General features: G+C 47.2%; 1 protein-coding gene across 3 annotated transcripts in view; it reads left to right on the forward strand.

Moving 5' to 3' along the window:
• Window positions 1-20,662, forward strand: part of smtnb (smoothelin b) — a 563,126-nt gene that overhangs the window by 287,357 nt on the left and 255,107 nt on the right. For all 3 annotated transcript variants that reach the window (XR_005457667.1, XM_038774843.1, XM_038774931.1), the window contains exon 7: window positions 19,221-19,762. Coding sequence is in view for 2 of the 3 variants with exons in the window: in XM_038774843.1 (XP_038630771.1) it covers window positions 19,221-19,762 (542 nt within the window). In the remaining variant the exon portion in view is untranslated. The remainder of the gene's footprint in view (window positions 1-19,220; window positions 19,763-20,662) is intronic.

Genomic DNA, 20,662 nt, shown 5'->3' on the forward strand with positions numbered 1-20,662 from the left:
CCATTCGGCCCATCGAGTCTGCACCGGCTCTTGGAAAGAGCACCCTACCCAAGGTCAACACCTCCACCCTATCCCCAAACCCAGTAACCCCACCCAACACTAAGGGCAATTTTGGACACTAAGGGCAATTTATCATGGCCAATCCACCTAACCTGCACATCTTTGGACTGACGAAGATGAATGCTTTCATCTATGTTATTGTCTGTAACTATGGGCACGATTTAACAGAAACTTTTCTATGTGTAATTTCGGGCAGGTTTGACTGGGAGTTTCTCCCCGACTCTGTCAGTGCGTTCCCCACCACTGTATTTTTGTTGTTGTTTACAGCACAGGAGGAGGCCATTCGGATCACTGTGTCTGCATCGGCTCCCAAAAGATCCACCTAGCTAGTTCGATTCCTCAGCCCTATCTCCGTAGCCCTCTTTTCAAGTATATATCCAGTTCTCTTTTGAAACCTCCTATGAAATCCACCTCCACAACTCTCTCAAGCAGCACATTCCAAACCCTGACAACCCTGGGTAAAGATGTTTCTCCTCATCTCATTCCTAGCTCTCTTGCTGTCCATCTTGAAATTGTGACAGGCATCATGATTTATGCAGGCTTGGAAGGCTGGAGGGCCTGTTCCTTTATTGTTCGGAGAATTATGCACTTGTACCCCGAGGTCCCTCTGCTCCTGTACTCCCCTCTAAAGTTGTACAATGGAGCCTATATTATCTCCCCATGTTTCTTCTATCAAAATCCATTCCCCACGTTTTACTGCATTGAAGTTCATCTGCCAGGTGTCTGCCCATTTGGCCAACTTGTCAATGTCCCTCTGAAGTCGCTCAGAGTCATCTTTACACTATTATTCGCCTTAGCTTCCTATCATAGAATCATAGAATTTACAGTGCAGAAGAAGGCCATTCAACCCATCGAGTTTGCACCGGCCCTTGGAACGAGCACTTCACTCAAGCACACACCTCCAGCCCATTCCGTTAACCCAGTAACCCCAATTAACCTTTTTGGACACTAAGGGCAATTTAGCATGGCTAATCCACCTATCCCACACATCTTTGGGTGTGGGAGGAAACCGAAGCACCTGGAGGAAACCTACGCAGACACGGGGAGAACGTGCAGACTCCACACAGACAGTGACACAAGCCGTGAATCGAACCTGGGACCCTGGAGCAACTGTGCTAACCACTATTCTACCGTGCTGCCCATTCCTCAGATGCAGATAAGTATCATCTGCAAATTTAGAGATTTAGCCCTCAACACCCACTTCTAAATCATTTATATAAATCAGAAAAAGCAAGGGTCCCAACACTGAGCACTGGGGAACACTACTTTCAACTCGTCTCCAGTCTGAGAAATGCCCATCTATACCTACCCTCTGTTTCCTATCTCTTCGCCAACTTTTAATCCATGCTCCAAGGTCCCAAGAATCCATTTGGGTGGAAATCAGGAATAGTAAGGCGAAAAAGTCATTGATAGGAGTAGTCTATAGGCCACCAAATAGTAACATTATGGTGGGGCAGGCAATAAACAAAGAAATAACTGATGCATGTAGAAATGGTACAGCAGTTATCATGGGGGATTTTAATCTACATATCGATTGGTTTAACCAGGTCGGTCGAGGCCACCTTGAGGAGGAGTTTATAGAATGTATCTGCGATAGTTTCCTAGAACAGTATGTAATGGAACCTACAAGGGAACAAGCGGTCCTAGATCTTGTCCTGTGTAATGAGACAGGATTGATTAATGATCTCATTGTTAGGGATCCTCTCGGAAGGAGCGATCACAATATGGTGGAATTTAAAATACTGATGGAGGGTGAGAAGGTAAAATCAAACACTAGTGTTTTGTGCTTAAACAAAGGAGATTAAAATGGGATGAGAGAAGAGCTAGCTAAGGTAGACTGGGAGCAAAGACTTTGTGGTGAAACAGTTGAGGAACAGTAGAGAACCTTCCAAGCGATTTTTCACAGTGCTCAGCAAAGGTTTATACCAACAAAAAGGAAGGACGGTAGAAAGAGGGAAAATCGACCGTGGATATCTAAGGAAATAAGGGAGAGTATCAAATTGAAGGAAAAAGCATACAAAGTGGCAAAGATTAGTGGGAGACTAGAGGACTGGGAAATCTTTTTAAAAAATAAATTTAGCGTACCCAATTATTTTTTCCAATTAAGGGGACAATTTAGCGTGGTCAATCCACCTATCCTGCACATCTTTTGCAATGTGGGGGCGAAATCCACGCAGACACGGGGAGAATGTGCAAACTCCACACGGACAGTGACCCAGGGCCGGGGTTCGAACCTGGGTCCTCAGCACCGTAGGCAACAATGCTAACCACTGTGCCACCGTGCTGCCCTTGGGAAATCTTTAAGGGGCAACAGAAAGCTACTAAAAAAGCTATAAAGAAGAGTAAGATAGATTATGAGAGTAAACTTGCTCAGAATATAGAAACAGACAGTAAAAGTTTCTACAAATATATAAAGCAAAAAAGAGTGGCTATGGTAAATATTGGTCTTTAGAGGATGAGAAGGGAGATTTAATAATGGGAGATGAGAAATGGCTGAGGAACTAAACAGGTTTTTTGTGTCGGTCTTCACAGTGGAAGACACAAATAACATGCCAGTGACTGATAGAAATTAGGCTATGACAGGTGAGGACCTTGAGATGATTGTTATCACTAAGGAGGTAGTGATGGGCAAGCTAATGGGGCTAAGGGTAGACAAGTCTCCTGGCCCTGATGGAATGCATCCCAGAGTGCTAAAAGAGATGGCTAGTTAAATTGCAAATCACCCATGATAATTTACCAAAATTCACTAGACTCTGAATTGGTCCCGGCGGATTGGAAATTAGCAAATGTGACACCACTGTTTAAAAAAGGAGGTAGGCAGAAAGCGGATAATTATAGGCCAGTGAGCTTAACTTCGGTAGTAGGGAAGATGCTGGAATCTATCATCAAAGAAAAAATAGCGAGGCATCTGGATGGAAATTGTCCCATTGGGCAGACGCAGCATGGGTTCATAAAGGGCAGGTCGTGCCTAACAAATTTGGTGTAATTTTTTGAGGACATTACCAGAGCGGTAGATAACGGGGAGCCAATGGATGTGGTATATCTGGATTTCCAGAAAGCCTTTGACAAGGTGCCACACAAAAGGTTGCTGCATCAGATAAAGATGCATGGCATTAAGGATAAAGTAGTAGCATGGATAGAGGATTGGTTAATTAATAGAAAGCAAAGAGTGGGGATTAATGGGTGTTTCTCTGGTTGGCAATCAGTAGCTAGTGGTGTCCCTCAGGGATCAGTATTGGGCCCACAATTTTTCACAATTTACATCGATGTTTTGGAGTTGGGGACCAAGTGCAATGTGTCCAAATTTGCAGATGACACCAAGATGAGTGGTAAAACAAAAAGTGCAGAGGGATTTGGATAGGTTAAGTGAATGGGCTAGGGTCTGGCAGATGGAATACAATGTTGATAAATGTGAGGTTATCCATTTCCCGTAACAGCCTCCCCGAACAGGCGCCGGAATGTGGCGACTAGGGGCTTTTCACAGTAACTTCATTTGAAGCCTACTCGTGACAATAAGCGATTTTCATTTCATTTCATTTTCATTTCATTTTGGTAGGAATAACAGCAAAAGGGATTATTATTTAAATGATAAAATATTAAAACATGCTGCTGTGCAGAGAGACCTGGGTGTGCTCTTGCATGAGTCGCAAAAAGTTGGTTTACAGGTGCAACAGGTGATTAAGAAAGCAAATGGAATTTTGTCCTTCATTTCTAGAGGGATGGAGTTTAAGACTAGGGAGGTTATGCTGCAATTGTATAAGGTGTTAGTGAGGCCACACCTGGAGTATTGTGTTCAGTTTTGGTCTCCTTACCTGAGAAAGGACGTATTGGCGCTGGAGGGTGTGCAGAGGAGATTCACTTGGTTAATCCCAGATCTGAAAGGGTTGGATTACGAGGAGAGGTTGAGTAGACTGGGACTGTACTCGTTCGAATTTAGAAGGATGAGGGGGGGATCTTATAGAAACATATCAAATTATGAAGGGAATAGATAGGATAGATGCGGGCTGGTTGTTTCCACTGGGGGGGTGAAAGCAGAACTAGGGGGCATAGCCTCAAAACAAGGGGAAGTAGATTTAGGACTGAGTTTAGGAGGAACTTCTTCACCCAAAGGGTTGCAAATCTATGGAATTCCTTGCCGAGTGAAGCAGTTGAGGCTCCTTCATTAAATGTTTTTAAGATAAAGATAGATAGTTTTTTGAAGAATAAAGGGATTAAGGGTTATGGTGTTCAGGCCAGAAAGAGGAGCTGAGTCCACAAAAGATCAGCCATGATCTCATTGAATGGCGGAGCAGGCTTGAGGGGCCATATGGCCTACTCCTGCTCCTCGTTCTTATGTTCTTATTATGTTCTTATTTTAAATTTGTTGACCAACCTGCCATGTGGCACCGTATCAAATGCTTTTTGAAAGTTCAAATATACAACATCCACAGCATTACCTTCATTAACTGCCTGTGTCACTGCCTAAGTCATGAAATTTGTCAGACATGACCTGCCCTTGACAAAAGCCAAGTTGACTGTCTAATATTAAGTTATTTTTCTCTAAGTGTATATTTATCTCATCCTGTATTATGGCCTCCATTAGTTTTGCCACTATTGATGTCAATCGGACAGGTCTGTAGTTTCCTGGATTGGCCTCTGCCCCTTTCTTAAACAACGGTGTCACATTTACAATCTTCCAGTTCTCTGGGACTATTCTTGTGTTCAGAGATGTGGAGATGCCGGCATTGGACTGGGGTGGGCACTGTAAGAAGTCTTACAACACCAGGTTAAAGTCAACAGGTTTGTTTTGAATCACTAGCTTTTGGAGCGCAGCTCCTTCCTCAGGTGAATCAGTGACACCCGCCCCCGCCGCCGACCAAGGGTGGCTGCATTCAAGGGCACTAGAGCTGTTGTCCCAGTGCTGGTGGGGGTGGGGTGGTTGGGGGTCGCCTGGGCCACATGAGGGTGAGGGGCTTTGTGTTGTGAGGCCTTCAAGCCATCTACAAATATTGTGGAGACCCATAACAGTTCCAACCACAGCCTCTACCAGACTCTTCCAGGACAGAGCTCTGTTGCAGCTTTTCTCCTTAAAGTCCATTTCACGCCCTTTGATTGTGAGCAGCCTCTAGCTTCTAGAAGAGTCACTGATTCACCTGAGAAAGGAGCTGTGCTCCAAAAGCTAGTGATTCGAAACAAACCTGTTGGACTTTAACCTGGTGTTGTAAAACTTCTTACTGTGTTCAGAGAGGCCTGGGACATTTCTGTCAATGGCACCGCAATATGCTCCCATACCTCTCTCAGCAATTTTGGATGCATCCCGTCGGGGCCTGACGACTCCTCTACATGGAGTGCTGCTAGCCTTTTTAGCACCTTTTCTTTATCATTATACTGCTCAGTTGCTCAACACCCACATTTTCATCTGGGCCATCGTCATCATCTTATCATTTGGTAAAGACAGAAGAAAAATACTCATTGAGTACCCCTGCCATACCCTCCACTTCAGTGAGCAGTTTATCCTCCTTGTCCCTTATGAGCCCCACTCTATCCTTCACTCATCTTTTACCATTAATAGGTTTGGAGAACATTTTGTTATTTGTTTTAGCACAGCCTGCCATACTTTCCTCATGCTTCCTCTTAGCCTTCCTTATGCCTTAGCCTCTCTTCTTCATTTGAGATACTCTTCCTGATTTCTACTATTATTAGCATTAATCCGGCATGTATCATGTTGCTTTTATCTTCCTTATTTTATTATCAATATACTTAGACATCCAAGGCACTCTGGCTTTGGATCCTCCATTTTTATTTCATGACTACATATATAGCTTGCACCCTATTAATCTCTGCTTTAAAAGTCTTCCATTTTTCATCTATTGTTTTATCGCCCAAAATCCGTTTCTCAGTCTACCTTAGGGTAATTGAAATCTCCAACTATCACAACCCTACTTGCCTTGCAGGGTTCCATAATCTGCCTACAAATGCTCTCTTCCACTTCCTCCCCACTATTTGGAAGTCTATAATAAATACCAAACAAGACTTCTACACCTTTTTACCCACTATGTTCTTATTAAAACCTTATAACCTGGGATGTTAAGTGTCCAGTCCTGTTTTGACTTTGGTCACGTTTCTGTCAATGCTACTATGTCATATCCCCCGATTCGATTCCCGGCTTGGGTCACTGTCTGTGCGGAGTCTGCACGTTTTCCTTGTGTCTGCATGAATTTCCACCGGGTGCTCCAGTTTCCTCCCACAAGTCCCGAAACACATGCTGTTAGGTGATTTGGACATTCTGATTTCTCCCTCAGTGTACCCGAACAGGTGCTGGACTGTGACGACGAGGGGATTTTCACAGTAAATTAATTGCGGTGGTAATATAAGCCTCTGAACCACACACCCTTTTTATACATTACTGTAAATTTATACATTTACCTTGTTGAAGGCTGCCCTGCTTCTTGTCAATTCAGAGGCAATGTCCGAGTGAATGCACACCATGTTGCCATGCCAGTTGATATCCCGTTGTTACTTGGCCCATTCCAGGACACGCTCCTTCCTCTGATAGCTATGGAATTGAATGATTACTGCTCGTGGTGGCTCATTCGGCTTCTGTCGCAGGGTCCGTTGCGCACTGTCCAATTCCAGCAGAGCAAACACCTCACCTCTGCCCACCTACAGGGAGAACATCGTCGAAAAATATTTGATCGGCTTTGTCCCCTCCGATCCTTCCGGCAGGCCCAGGATTCTAAGATTCAAGTGCCTCAACCTGTTCTCAAAATCATCGACCTTGGTTTTCAGGTCCTTGTTTTCCCCTGCCAGAATCTGCACTTCGGCTTCCAACGAAGCCAGTCAGCCTTCAACACCCTTTAGTGTCTCACCCTGCTACTCCCGGAGCGAGCCCAATACCTCCTTGACGTAGGCTTTAGAAGTCTCCTTCAGTTCCCTGCCCTGTCTCTAAAATCTGCGATCCATGTGCCTCCCAGATTTTCAAGCTCCTGTGCTTTCGCCCTCGCCAGGGTTTCTAAAGTGACGCGTACGGCCGATTCCTCCGCCACATGGTTAGAACAGGGACAGGAATGGTTGTTGGAAGTTCCGGGGCATAGATGTTTCAGTAAGAGTAGGCAAAGTGGTAAAAGAGGTGGAGGAGTAGCATTGTTAATCAAGGATAGTTTAATGGCTGCAGAAAGGCAGTTCGAAGAGGATCTGCCTACTGAGGTAATATGGGCCGAAGTAAGAAATAGGAACGGAGCAGTCACGTTGTTAGGAGTTTTCTATAGGCCCCCAAATAGTTTTAGAGATGTGGAAGAAGAAATTGCAAAACAGATTATGGATAGGTGTGGAGGTCTCAGGGTAGTTTCATGGGTGACTTTAACTTTCCAAATATTGATTGGAACCTCTATAGGTCGAACAGTTCGGATGGGGCAGTCTTTGTACAGTGTGTGCAGGAGGGTTTCCTGACACAATATGTGGATAGGCCGACAAGAGTGCGGGGGCCATATTGGATTTGGTACTGGGTAATGAACCGGGTCAGTGTTAGATTTGTTTGTTGGAGAGCACTTTGGAGATAGTGACCACAATTCTGTGTCTTTCACTATTGCAATGGAGAGGAATAGGGCCATACGGCAGGGCAAGGTTTATAATTCGGGGAAGGATAATTATGATGCGATTCGGCAAGAATTAGGGAGCATAAGATGGGAACAGAAACTGTTAGGGAAAGGCACAAATGAGAAGTGGAGCTTGTTCAAGGAACAAATACTGTGTGTCCTTGATAGGTATGTCCCTGTCAGGCAGGGAGGAAATGGCCGTGTGAGGGAACCATGGTTCACAAAAGAGGATGAATGTCTTGTCAAGAGGAAAAAGGAAGCATATGTAAAGGTGAGAAAACAAGCTTCAGTTGGGTGCTTGAGGGTTACAAGGTAGCAAGGAATGAGCTTTAAAAAAAGGGCTTAGGAGAGCTAGGAGGGGGCATGAGAAATCCTTGGCGCATCAGATCAAGGAAAACCCCAAGGCTTTTTATTCTTATGTGAGAAATAAAAGAATGACCAGGGTGAGGTTAGAGCCGGTCAAGGACAGTAGTGGGAACTTGTGCATGGAGTCAGAAGAAATAGGAGAGGCGTTGAATGAATACTTTTCTTCAGTGTTCACCAAGGAGAGGGGCCATGTTTTTGAGGATGAGAGTGTAATACAGGTGGGTAGGCTGGAGGAGGTAGATGTTCTGAGGAAGGATGTATTAGCAATTTTGAAAAACCTTAGGGTCGACAAGTCCCCTGGGTCAGATGGGATATATCCAAGAATTCTTTGGGAGGCAAGGGATGAGATTGCAGAGCCTTTGGCTGTGATCTTTGGGTCCTCACTGTCCACGGGGATAGTGCCAGAGGACTGGAAAGTGGCGAATGTTGTTCTTCTGTTCAAGAAAGGGAATAGGAATGACCCTGGTAATTATAGGCCGGTTAGTCTTACTTCGGTGGTCGGTAAGTTAATGGAAAAGGTCCTGAAGGATAGGATTTATGACCATTTGGAAAGATGCAGCTTAATCCGGGATAGTCAACACGGATTCATGAAGGGCAGGTCTTACCTCACAAATTTGATTGAATTCTTTGAGGAGGTAACTAAGTGTGTAGATGAAGGTAGAGCAGTTGATGTCGTATACATGGATTTTAGTAAGGCGTTTGATAAGGTTCCCCATGGTCAGCTCATGAAGAAAGTAAGGAGGTGTGGGATAGAGGGAAATTTGGCCAATTGGATAAGTAACTGGCAATCACATAGAAGACAGAGGGTAGTGGTGGATGGAAAATTTTCAGACTGGAGACCAGTTACCAGCGGTGTACCACAGGGATCAGTGCTGGGTCCTCTGCTATTTGTGATTTTTATCAATGACTTGGAGGAGGGGGCTGAAGGGTGGGTCAGTAAATTTGCTGATGACACCAAGATTGGTGGAGTAGTGGATGAGGTGGAGGGCTGTTTTAGGCTGCAAAGAGACATTGATAGGATGCAGAGCTGGGCCGAAAAATGGCAGATGGAGTTTAACCCTGATAAGTGCGAGGTGATTCATTTTGGTAGAAAAAATTTGAATGCGGATTACAGGGTCATGGGCAGGGTTCTGAGGAATGTGGAGGAACAGCGAGATCTTGGTGTTCACGTCCACAGATCTCTGAAGGTTGCCACTCAAGTGGATAGAGCCGTGAAGAAGGCCTATAGTTTGGTTGCGTTTATTATCAGGGGGCTTGAGTTTAAGAGCTGCGGGGTGATGCTGCAACTGTACATGACCCTGGTGAGACCACATTTAGAGTACTTTGTGCAGTTCTGGTCACCTCGCTATAGGAAGGATGTGGAAGCATTGGAAAGGGTTCAAAGAAGATTTACCAGGATGCTGCCTGGTTAGCAGGATAGGTGTTATGAGGAAAGGTTGAGGGAGCTAGGGCTTTTCTCTTTGGAGTAGAGGAGGTTGAGAGGCGACTTAATAGAGGTTTATAAGATGCTAAGGGGGATAGATAGAGTGGACGTTCAGAGACTATTTCCTCGGGTGGATATAACTGTTACAAGGGGGCATAACTATAAGATTCAGGGTGAGAGATATAGGAGGGATGTCCGAGGTAGGCTCTTTACTCAGAGAGTGGTTACAGTGTGGAATGGACTGCCTACTGTGATAATGGAGTCGGACACTTTAGGAACTTTGAAGCGGTTATTGGATAGGCACATGGAGCACACCAGAATGACAGGGAGTGGGATAGCTTGATCTTGGTTTCGGACAATGCTCGGCCCAACATTGAGGGCCGAAGGGCCTGTTCTGTGCTGTACTGTTCTATGTTCTCTGTTTGTTTCCCTCATGGTTTTTTACCGGGCTTTGTACTTGAGATTTCTTACCAGCAACCTTCTTTACAGCCTTTTTGGCCATCCTCTCAGCATCTCAAACCTTTTCCCTGCAAAGAATCTGGGTTAAAACCAAAAAAAAAATTCCAGGGAGGGAGAAAAAAACAAGGATGAAAAGGACCGAATCTGCTGTCACCCTTTTAAAATGGCCAGGCCCACTCCTCTCCACACTGCCTCTGGGGATCCTGGCGATGGTGCAGAACCCTGCTGCTCGGGCATCTTGATGGGCTTGGTCCAACTCAAAGTTGATATAGTCAGATATCAGGGCATACAGGGCATCCGTGACCTCATAGGTGCACTTGTAGGCTGTTGCTTGTGAGGTGCTGTACAAGTTCCTGCTCGAGCCCCGGAATGATCCGGTGGCATAAAAATTCAATGCTGTGGTGACCTCCATGGCCACCAGGAGAGGGTGTCCTCCGCTTGCTCCACAGGGTGCCATGACCGTGAGGAAGTGGCACATGTGCCGCACCATCTCCTTCTTCAAGTGGAGTCTCCTGTGGCACATGCTGTCCGTCATCTCATCATATGACCAACGAAGCCTGTACACCTTGGCCTTTCGCCGGTGTCCCCCTCTCGGTGTCTCCTCAGCCTGATGTGTGACCGGGTCTACATGGGGTACCACCACCAACCTGTGTCAATGCTGCTATCGCCTTGTCCAGTGTCTGGCTGCCTGGGCTGCCACCAGCACCGCGAGGGAAGCCGCTGAGGAGACAACATCTCCAATCAATTAGGGCTTCCACCCCGCTCCCTCCAAATCCCTGAGCCTCCCCCACCCTTGCATGTCCCACCCTCTCTGAGTCCCATCCACCGAGCCAGTTGCGCCTCCAGGGTTCAGGAAAAATGTTTAGGCTGACATTTAGATTGGAATGCTAGGCAATAACACTCGTCTGAGATATGGCATATGAACCCACGAGAATGCATTTGGGAATATTTTGTTTATTAAACAGTTAACAGTAACAAAGTGTTGAAAATTTAAAAACACCATATACAAGGAACCTTGCAGGTTCCTCAACAGAAAGGGAGGATAAACCTAAAAATGTGGTATTTTGTCCAGAACTTTGGTGTCGAAATGATCTGTCCATCAATTTGTTACTTGTTCCACGGCATTAAGTGGCATTCTGTCCAGGACCTGTGCAAGCCCTCCCACACGGCCCAATCTCACCAGAACAAAATCCTGGCATCCACATATAATATTTAAAAAATAACCTTTTATTATCACAGGTGCATTATATACACTGCAATTAAGTTACTGTGAAAAGCCCCTATTTACCAAATTCCGGCGCCTGTTCGGGTACACAGAATTCTCAGCTGGTACGGGAATTGAACCCACGCTGCTGGTCTTGTTCTGTATCACAAACCAGCAGTTTAACCCACTGAGCTAAACCAGCCCCTATTGCACTAGCACTCAAGGTGCAGTTGAAAATCCTTGACTTCCAGCGTGTGGTGATGTGCCATCTACATGCAGCAGTCACCACACCAGCAATAAAAGCATCAGCACTCTGTGACAGCACCTCTTCAATCAACCTCATCATCAGGTGGCCCATTTGGATCAGTGTCACACACCACCTCCTGCAGCGTCTTCTTGCTTAAAATTGGGTTGCTTTCTGGACTCATACAGCTTCTGAGCCTGGTGTTCCAGGACCCATGTATCTTAGAAAAAATTCTCCTTCTTTCCCACTACAGAAAATGAAGGAAACAGCAACCACCAGTTATTTGTAGCCACCAACAGGAGCAAGCAGCAAACATAACCTGCAGCTATGAATTGCTCACATAATTAACAATGCCAATTACTTAAAAATAGCCTTCAGCTGTGCAGCCAGAGGCTGCTCACAGTCATAGAATCATAGAATTTACAGTGCAGAAGGAGGCCATTCGGCCCATCAAGCCTGCAATGGCTCTTGGAAAGAGCACCCTACCCAAGCCCACACCTCACCCTATCCCCGTAACCCAGTAACCCCATCCAACACTAAGGGCAATTTAGCATGGCCAATCCAGCTAACCCGCACATCTTTGGACTGTGGGAGGAAACCGGAGCACCTGGAGGAAACCCACGCAGACACGGGGAGAACATGCAGACTCCGCACAGACAGTGACCCAAGACGAGAATTGAACCTGGGATCCTGGAGCTGTGAAGCAATTGTGCTATCCACTATGCTACCGTGCTGCCCAGTCAAAGGGAGTTAAAGTGACATTCAGCATATAACCAAAAACAGGGATCTGCTCTGGAAATGTTTGTTGGGCAGACAGACAGGCAGCAGCTGTAGTTACCCCTGTCATGGGCATACACAATATTGGAGGATGGCTTGTATTCCCCGCAGACACTATGCTCCTCACCCCTTCCAGGTCAGTGGCGACCCCCGACCTATGACACCCAGCTCCTCCATTAGAGGCGGGGATCTCTATTATCCTCGGTATAAAAGTTCGGCCAGTAAGGCACCGACCAGAACATAAACCCGGTAGGAATTTACTGGGCAGTGTAAATATCGTGTGTGAATAAAATTATGTGTACTTATGAAAGCAATTAAGCACAATTGTTCCCAATTGGAGAAGGATTAGAGAATCATTGCAAGTTTATATACATTAGTTCACTCTGGGTGAAATGGGAGAGTCTGTGACTTTACTTTGCTCAGTTGGAAATGAACCAGTTTTAAGGTACAATCTATCTTCAGACCCATTCTTCCTGGAGATGTTTGAGGATTGTCAAAGTCGAGATGAGATGTAAAATATATGATGATATTCATCAAGATGGGTTTGTTTTGTGAGGGCCACGAAGAATCCAGCACGAGTTTTAAGGATAGAAAGAAATAACATTTATTTACAATAACATATATATATGCAGATGCAGATGCTGCAGCAGCAGCAGCAGCAGCAGCAGCAGCAGCAGCAGCAGCAGCAGCAGCAGCAGCAGCAGCAGCAGCAGCAGCAGCAGCAGCAGCAGCAGCAGCAGCAGCAGCAGCAGCAGCAGCAGCAGCAGCAGCAGCAGCAGCGACTTCCCTTACTGCTCACTCCTCTCTCTGCTGGTTCCAAACTGGCCAGCTCTATTTATGCAGGGAATCTGCTAATGATTTCTCCGCCCCCCTCATTGGGGAAGCTCATACTCCCATAGGATTGTGGGATTGTCATTAGTCCCCAGCCAGTGGTAAGCAGGCAGGTTATAACATCCCTCCCCTCCCAAAGTCCAAGGAATCCACCGAAGACACTGGCGAAGGAGGGCGTTGGACTCGTTTTGCCGAGGGCGGACACCATTTGCACTAGGCGCTGGATCGGGCGGTGTGTAACGAGATGGAGACCGGCGTTTCCGTGATGAACGGCGTAACGGTGTACGTCCACGGCCCGTGGGCCCGAGGATTCCCCCTCTGAGGCGTCCTGTGTCTCCATCTCGGAGTCGGAGTCTGCTGCCTCCGTCATCTCAGCGTCTCTATCTCTACGTGGTTCTGTCACGACCTGCGCAGGCTTTGAGTGAGGCATCAGAGGAAGATTGTGAGGAATACTTTCTATTGTGTCTGGTCTCTGTTGCTGCAGAAATGAGCTCCAGGGGCGGGGAATCTTTGGAAGGGATAGTCTTCTGGACTGAACGTGGTCTACATGTTTGCGCTGGAGACGTCCCTGGGCTTGCATCTGGTAAGAGATAGGGCCCGTTTGGCGAAAGATTACGCCAGGACCCACTGGGCACCACCAGCAAAATTCCGAACGAACACTGGGTCACCAGGTGCAAACTGCCGAATCGGCCGATGCCGAGAAAAACTGCCGTTCTTGTGTGCGGCGTACTTTTGCGCCAATGTCCGGGAAAACCATGCTAAGGCGGGTACGAAGTCTCCGGCCCATTAGGAGTTCTGCGGGAGCTATCCCAGTCACCACATGGGGGGTGGTCCTGTATGAAAACACAAAACGAGGCAGTCTCGTGTCCATCGACCCAGAAGACTGCTTCTTTAGGCCTCGTTTGAATGTCTGCACTGCGCGCTCCGCCAACCCATTTGAAGCCGGGTGGTAAGGGGCAGTCCGGATATGGCGTATGCCGTTCATCTTCATGAACCTCGAAAACTCCTCACTTGTGAACGGAGTGTCGTTGTTCGTGACCAGCACCTCGGGGAGGCTATGCGTGCTGAAAGACAAACGCATCTTCTCGATTGTTGCGCAGGACGTTGTGCCTACCATCTTATGCACCTCTAGCCATTTAGACTGGGTGTCGATTAATAGAAGGAACATGGATCCTTGAAAAGGGCCGGCGAAATCCGCATGCAAGCGCGCCCAAGGCCGCCCTGGCCATTCCCAGTGATGTAGGGGTGCAGCTTGCGGAAGTTTCTGATGCTCCTGGCAAATGGAGCAGTTTTGGGCCACCTTCTCAATTTTGGTGTCGAGGCCTGGCCACCAGACATAACTCCGGGCCAACATTTTCATTTTGGTCACACCTGGATGCCCATTGTGCAAGTGTCTCAGTATCAGCTCCTGCCCCTTTTTCCGGGACAATCACACGCGTCCCCCACAAAAGGATGCCGTCTTCCACGCTGAATTCTGACAGCTTGGAGGAAAATGTCCGTAACTCGCCTGGGAGCTGTCTATGCTGCCCATCATACAGGACTATGTGCCGAACCTTTGACAGGACTGGCTCCGTCTGGGTCCACTCACGGATCTGTGATGCCGTGACAGGCAAGGTGTCCATAATATTTAGGGTTGCAACCACTTCACCGGTCGTGGGGGTTGACATGGGGCCGGTTGATAAAGGCAATCAGCTCTGTGCATCGGCATTCCCTATCTGGGTTCCTGGTTTGTGCTCCAGAGAATACTCGTATGCAGCGAGCAACAAAGCCCAGCGCTGGATCTGTGCGGAAGCAATGGGCGGTATCCTGTCTGAAAAGTCCCAGCAGCGGCTTATGATCAGTCACGATAGTGAAGTGGCGGCCATACACGTACTAGTGGAAACGTTTCACCGCAAAGACCACTGCCAGGCCCTCCTTCTGCATGTACTTTTTTTCCGCTGCAGTCAATGTGCGGGAGGCCGCTCGGCCCCGTTTCCATCTTGTGGGACAGGACGGCCCCAATACCATATGGGGATGCATCACATGTGACGAGCAAAGGCTTTCCAGGATCATAGTGGGTTAGACAATTGTTGTTTTACCCGCCGGAAAACGGTTTCTTGCGGCTGACCCCAAACCCAGGTGTGATTCTTTTTTAGCAGAAGGTGCAACGTGGCCAGCGTAGTTGCCAGATTGGGGAGGAACTTCCCGTAATAGTTTACGAGGCCGAGAAATGAATGAAGGTGCAAAGTGTCAGTCGGGGCGGGGGCCTGTTGAATCGCGCTCACCTTCTCTGCGACGGGTGCAAACCTTCGCGGTCCACCCGATAACACAGTTGACTACTTCCTTCGCCTGAAAGACGCACTTTGTGCGACGTAAATGGACTCCACCCTCCGAAAAGCGTCTAAGGACAGCCTCCAAATTTTCCAAATGTTCCTGCTCTGAAGTCCCTGTGATTAAAAAGTCATCTAAGTAGACAGCAACACGCGGTAAACCTCTCAAAATGCCCTCCATAACGCATTGAAAAATAGCGCAGGCAGAGGATACTCCAAAGGGCAAACGTGTATATTCATACAGGCCCCGGTGTGTATTAATCGTTACATATGGCCGGGAGGCAGGGTCCAGCTCCAACTGTAGGTAGGCGTGACTCATATCTAATTTTGTGAACGAGAATCCGCCTGCAAGCTTCGCGTAGAGATCCTCTATGTGAGGCATTGGGTATCGGTCGAGTCGGGAAGCCGTATTCACTGTAAGTTTATAGTTGCCGCACAAGCGAACTGTGGCATCTGGCTTCATTGCAGGTACAATTGGTGCTGCCCAGTCAGCGAAATGGACGGGCCTGATAATACCCAAAGTTTCCAAACGAGTGAACTCCCCTTCTACCTTCTCGAGCAAGGCATAAGGCCTGGTGCCTGGTTCGACTTGGATACGGGCTACGGCCCCTTTTATTTCCCCCAAACCTGGCTGGAATACATCTGGGTATCGTCCTAGCACCTCAGTCAACCCTCCAGAAACTGTTTGGAGGATGTGCTGCCACTGCAACCGCAAATGGCGCAACCAGTCCCGATAAGTGGGAAACGCCCCTCCTGGCGTCCATAAATAACACGGGTCATCATAGTTCCTGCAATGTTCAATGGTTCCCCATATAGGTGGCCAAGCTGGCCTGTGTGTCAGTTAATGTAAGGGTCTGTGTACCCTGCTTGATGCGGTCGAATGTCCTCTGGGCGATCACGGAGACCGCGGCGCCAGTGTCCAACTCCATCTCAAGAGGGTGACCATTGACCGTACTGTCACCTTAATGGGGGCCACACGGGGAGCTGCCACACAATGCAGCTGCAGGCAGTCGTCCTCGTCTCCACGTCCTCAGGAGTAGTTGCCGCAGGTTCATCCAAATGAAAGGTACGGCCCCTGGACTGACCCCAATTTCGGTCGGAACGACGGCGCCTCTGGCGCCCCCAGAACCAGCGTCCGCGATGGGGTCGGCGCCTACAAGTCTGACACGGACATGGCTCCTCATCCATTGGTTCTGGAGTAGGCTCCCTTTGGAGAGGAATGTCCGACGGCCACTGGTGTCGATCCGGATGTCGCCTCGCCCAAGGTACCGCAGGGGTGCAGGGGGACGCTTTCGGACGGAAGGGGTTGCGCCCCAAGGCATGCACCTCCATTCCTTGTAGCTCCTGCACTCCACGTTCTGCTCTCTCTCGGGACAATACTATTTGAATGGCCTGTTGAAAAGTCTACGTTGGCTCGGCTAACAACTTTCTCTGGATAGCCGCATTGTTAATACCGCAAACCAAACGGTTGCGTAACATTTCTGACAAGGTCTCACCATAGTCACAGTACTCCGCAATCCTGCGTAGCCTGGATAGAAAGTCGGCAAGGAATTCTCCTGGGGTCCTCTCAGTGGTATTAAACCGGGAACTTTGGACTATCGTGGATGGGGATGGGTTAAAATGTTGCCCCACTAAGTTCACAAGTTCATCAAACGTTTTGGTGTCTGACGCAGCTGGGTACGTAAGGCTCCTAATCACCCCAAACGTATGCGGGCCACAGGCGGTGAGCAATATGACCACCAGGCGCTCGTTTTCAGTGATGTTGTTTGACCGGAAATAGTAACGCATTGGGGCAGCACGGTAGCATGGTGGTTAGCATAAATGCTTCACAGCTCCAGGGTCCCAGGTTCAGTTCCCGGCTGGGTCACTGTCTGTGCGGAGTCTGCACGTCCTCCCCGTGTGTGCGTGGGTTTCCTCCGGGTGCTCCGGTTTCCTCCCACAGTCCAAAGATGTGCAGGTTAGGTGGATTGGCCATGCTAAATTGCCCGTAGTGTCCTAAAAAGTAAGGTTAAGGGGGGGCTTGTTGGGTTACGGGTATAGGGTGGATACGTGGGTTTGAGTAGGGTGATCATTGCTCGGCACAACATCGAGGGCTGTACTGTTCTATGTTCTATCCGTTGTGCGTACTGGTTCCAGCTTTCCAGCGCAGCATCAAAAACATGTAAACGATCATACAGAGGCATGGTGTCATAGAAAACGAATTCCAACCTGTATCCAACAAAAATCCAGGGAGGTGTCTTCAGCAGTGTAGACAGCTATTCACTTTAACCCTCGACACCAGTTTTGTGAGGGCCACAAAGAATCCAGCACGAGTTTTAAGGCTAGAAAAAAATAACATTTATTTACAATAACATATATATACAACAGCAGCAGCGACTTCCCTTGCTGCTCACTCCTCTCTCTGCTGGTTCCAAACTGGCCACCTCTATTTATGCAGGGAGTCTGCTAATGATTTCTCTGCCCCCCCTCATTGGGGAAGCTCATACTCCCTCAGGATTGTGGGATTGTCATTCGTGCCCAGCCAGTGGTAAGCAGGCAGGTTATAACTGTTTGAAAGCACTAACCAGTGAAACCCCAGCTTTCCTAAGTCAGGGAGAACTAAGATTTTTAGCCAGAAAACTATTCCAAAAGCCCAAGGTACTCCAAATACTTTTGGAGATCCTAGATCTCAGTCCCTATCTAGAACACGTAGTAGAATCAGAACTGAGTATTGAACCCTGGGTGTAAATCCCATCTCCTGAAAGCTGCTGGCCAATCAGAGAATGGTAGCTTTACATTGCTCAACTGTGTCACTGGGGAGAAGACTACTGCTGCACCCACCCATGGCCCAGGATAACCAAGAGATGCAGGCCACTGGCGAGTGAGCGCAGGGTTGGTGGTTATGGGGCGCAGAAGCAAAGACAGGCAATGTATCTCAGCAGGCCTTCTCTCTTCTTCTTGCTGGGTCTCAGTCAGTCATTGAGTGCCTGATAATGAGGTACCTCGCCTGCAAACAATCTTAACAGGGTTTGCTTTTCGGGCTTCCCACATGGCAAAGTCCAGTGCTTGCCCTGGTTGAATACTTGTGGTGTAAAGCAATGCAACTGCTTGTGATTCAGGCTTTCTGCACCATCTTGTCTTTCCATCCCCCTCCTTATCTCAGAATCTACCCAATGCTGGGCATTGGAAAAGGCCAGAATCTGTCGAGCTACAGTCACCAAGCTGTGTTAGGATCACTGTTTGATGCCCGCTGCTCATTGCTTCCAGTTAGATGAGGCCCAGTGCTGAATTTGGTTCATGCTTCAGGCTGCCATAGACCAAATGGACGGCACGACAGCACAGTGGTTAGCACTGTTGCTTTACAGCACCAGGGTCCCAGATTCGATTCCCGGCTTGGGTCACTGTCTGTGCAGAGTCTGCGTGTTCTTCCTGTGTCTGCATGGGTATCCTCCAGGTGCTCCGGTTTCCTCCCACAAGTCCCGAAAGACATGCTGCAAGGTGAATTGGACATTCTGAATTCTCCCTCAGTGTACCCGAACAAGCGCCGGAATGTGGCGAATAGGGGATTTTCACAGTAACTTCATTGCAGTGTTAATGTAAGCCTACCTGTGACAATAAAGATTATCAAATGCAGAGCAATTCCTCTGCTGACCTTCCTCCTACTTTGGGCTCAGCTCTAATGTCTGTCCCATTGAATGGATTTTGTACACATATTTATCTTTTTTGCCTTGCTAAAGGCAGGCCTGCCTTATGCTATTTTTTTGCTTAGTCTTTACATTGGGAATAGCAGGCTGTTGTAATGTTTTCTTGTCAATTAAATAGGTCAATATACCTTCAAAAGCATTTGTTAAAGCACTATTTCAGAGGTGACTTGTGGGTGCAGTGTTGTGGAAGTATTACAGTCATCTGTACTTTTTGGATATGGGATTGGTTGGTAATTCTGCTAATTACTGTGCAGTTTTTAATGTTGAATTTTGTTTCTTCTGAACCACAGAAATGGCCTCCGATGCGGTTATTGTTCTCGATCCACTGAAGAAAGTTGATGGCCATTCAGTGAAACCTCTTCGAGTATCTCGACGGAGGGCAGAATCTTCTCGTATGGATGGTTGCTCGTCCAGCACTGACTCTGACTGGGACTCTGAAAGTGGCAAAGATTCCAACGCAAGTGTAACAGCTGACTGTTGCAGGGGCACATTAGAAAAACATTGGACAATTAGAACACAACACAATGAAACAGTGCAGCAGGAAAACTTTTCAAGCATTGGCAAACAATATGACGGAAAGAAAACTGAAGTTTGTAGAACAAATAGGTGTGCCTCAATTAATGACAATGAGAATTTTACAAAGCTTCTTATACCTGAAATGGAGACCACAGATAATATTTTCCATTCGGAGATCGGCTCCAGGAACGGAAAGCTGTCATCTGTCCAGAACTGGCTGAATTCTGACATCAGTGAAAATATAACTTCACCAACTGGAGGAAGAACTAGTGATGAAGAACAGGAGGACATTTGTTTCAGGAAATTTGACAAAAAGGTAAAATTGCCTGGAGAAGCTGCAAAATAGGAGGCACTTCTACGTTGAAAAAAATTTTGAAAAAAATAATTGTTAACGGTGTGTTCTTCTGTAGCCTATTCTTTAATTTAAAAAGCAGGGGTGGGAAGCGAAAAGGTGGTTTTGAAGGTAGAGATATGAAGCAAGATTAGATGTTAGCCATAAAGAAGTGCAGAGGATCCAAGGTGGAACATGAAAATTAATTTGGTACAAAACCATGGGTGGGTTTGTGACAAAGATGAGAATTTTATTAGCGCATTAGCCAATGTGGAGTCACTAATGTTAGTGTTTCAGTAGTGGAAGGCATGATAAGTGGCTTGTGTTTATTACAGGACACGGTGTAAGTGGCATACAGGAATCTATATACAGGGAAGCTCGGGCGGTTGATAAGGAGCACATTGGAGATCAGGCCCTGAGGTGACAAAGGTGTGGATCAGAGGTTCAGTGACCATTGGGAATGAGATAGAGATATCATGGAATTATCATGAAGTCACAGAATTTTTGCGGTGTAGGAGGTGGCTATCGTGTCTGCACTGGCTCTCCAAATAAGAATCATGGCCCAGTGCCATTCCCTTGCTTTTTCCCCCATACCCCTGCATGTTGTTTCTATTCAAGTAATCATCCAATGCCCTTTTGAATGCCTTGATTGAACATGCTTCCATCAAACTTCCAGACAGTGCATTCCAGACCTGAACCACTCATTGTGTGATAAAGTTTTTTCTCACATCACATTTGCTTCTTTTACAAATCACTTTAAATCTATGCCAGCTTGTTCTTGATCCTTTAATGAGTGGGAACAGTTTCTCTGTATTTACTCTGTACAGCCCCCTCATGATTTTGAACATCTCTATCAAATCTCTTCTTGACCTTCCTCTGTCCAAG

The sequence above is a fragment of the Scyliorhinus canicula genome, chromosome 1 (genome assembly GCF_902713615.1).
Source record: "Scyliorhinus canicula chromosome 1, sScyCan1.1, whole genome shotgun sequence".
NCBI lineage: Eukaryota > Metazoa > Chordata > Chondrichthyes > Carcharhiniformes > Scyliorhinidae > Scyliorhinus > Scyliorhinus canicula.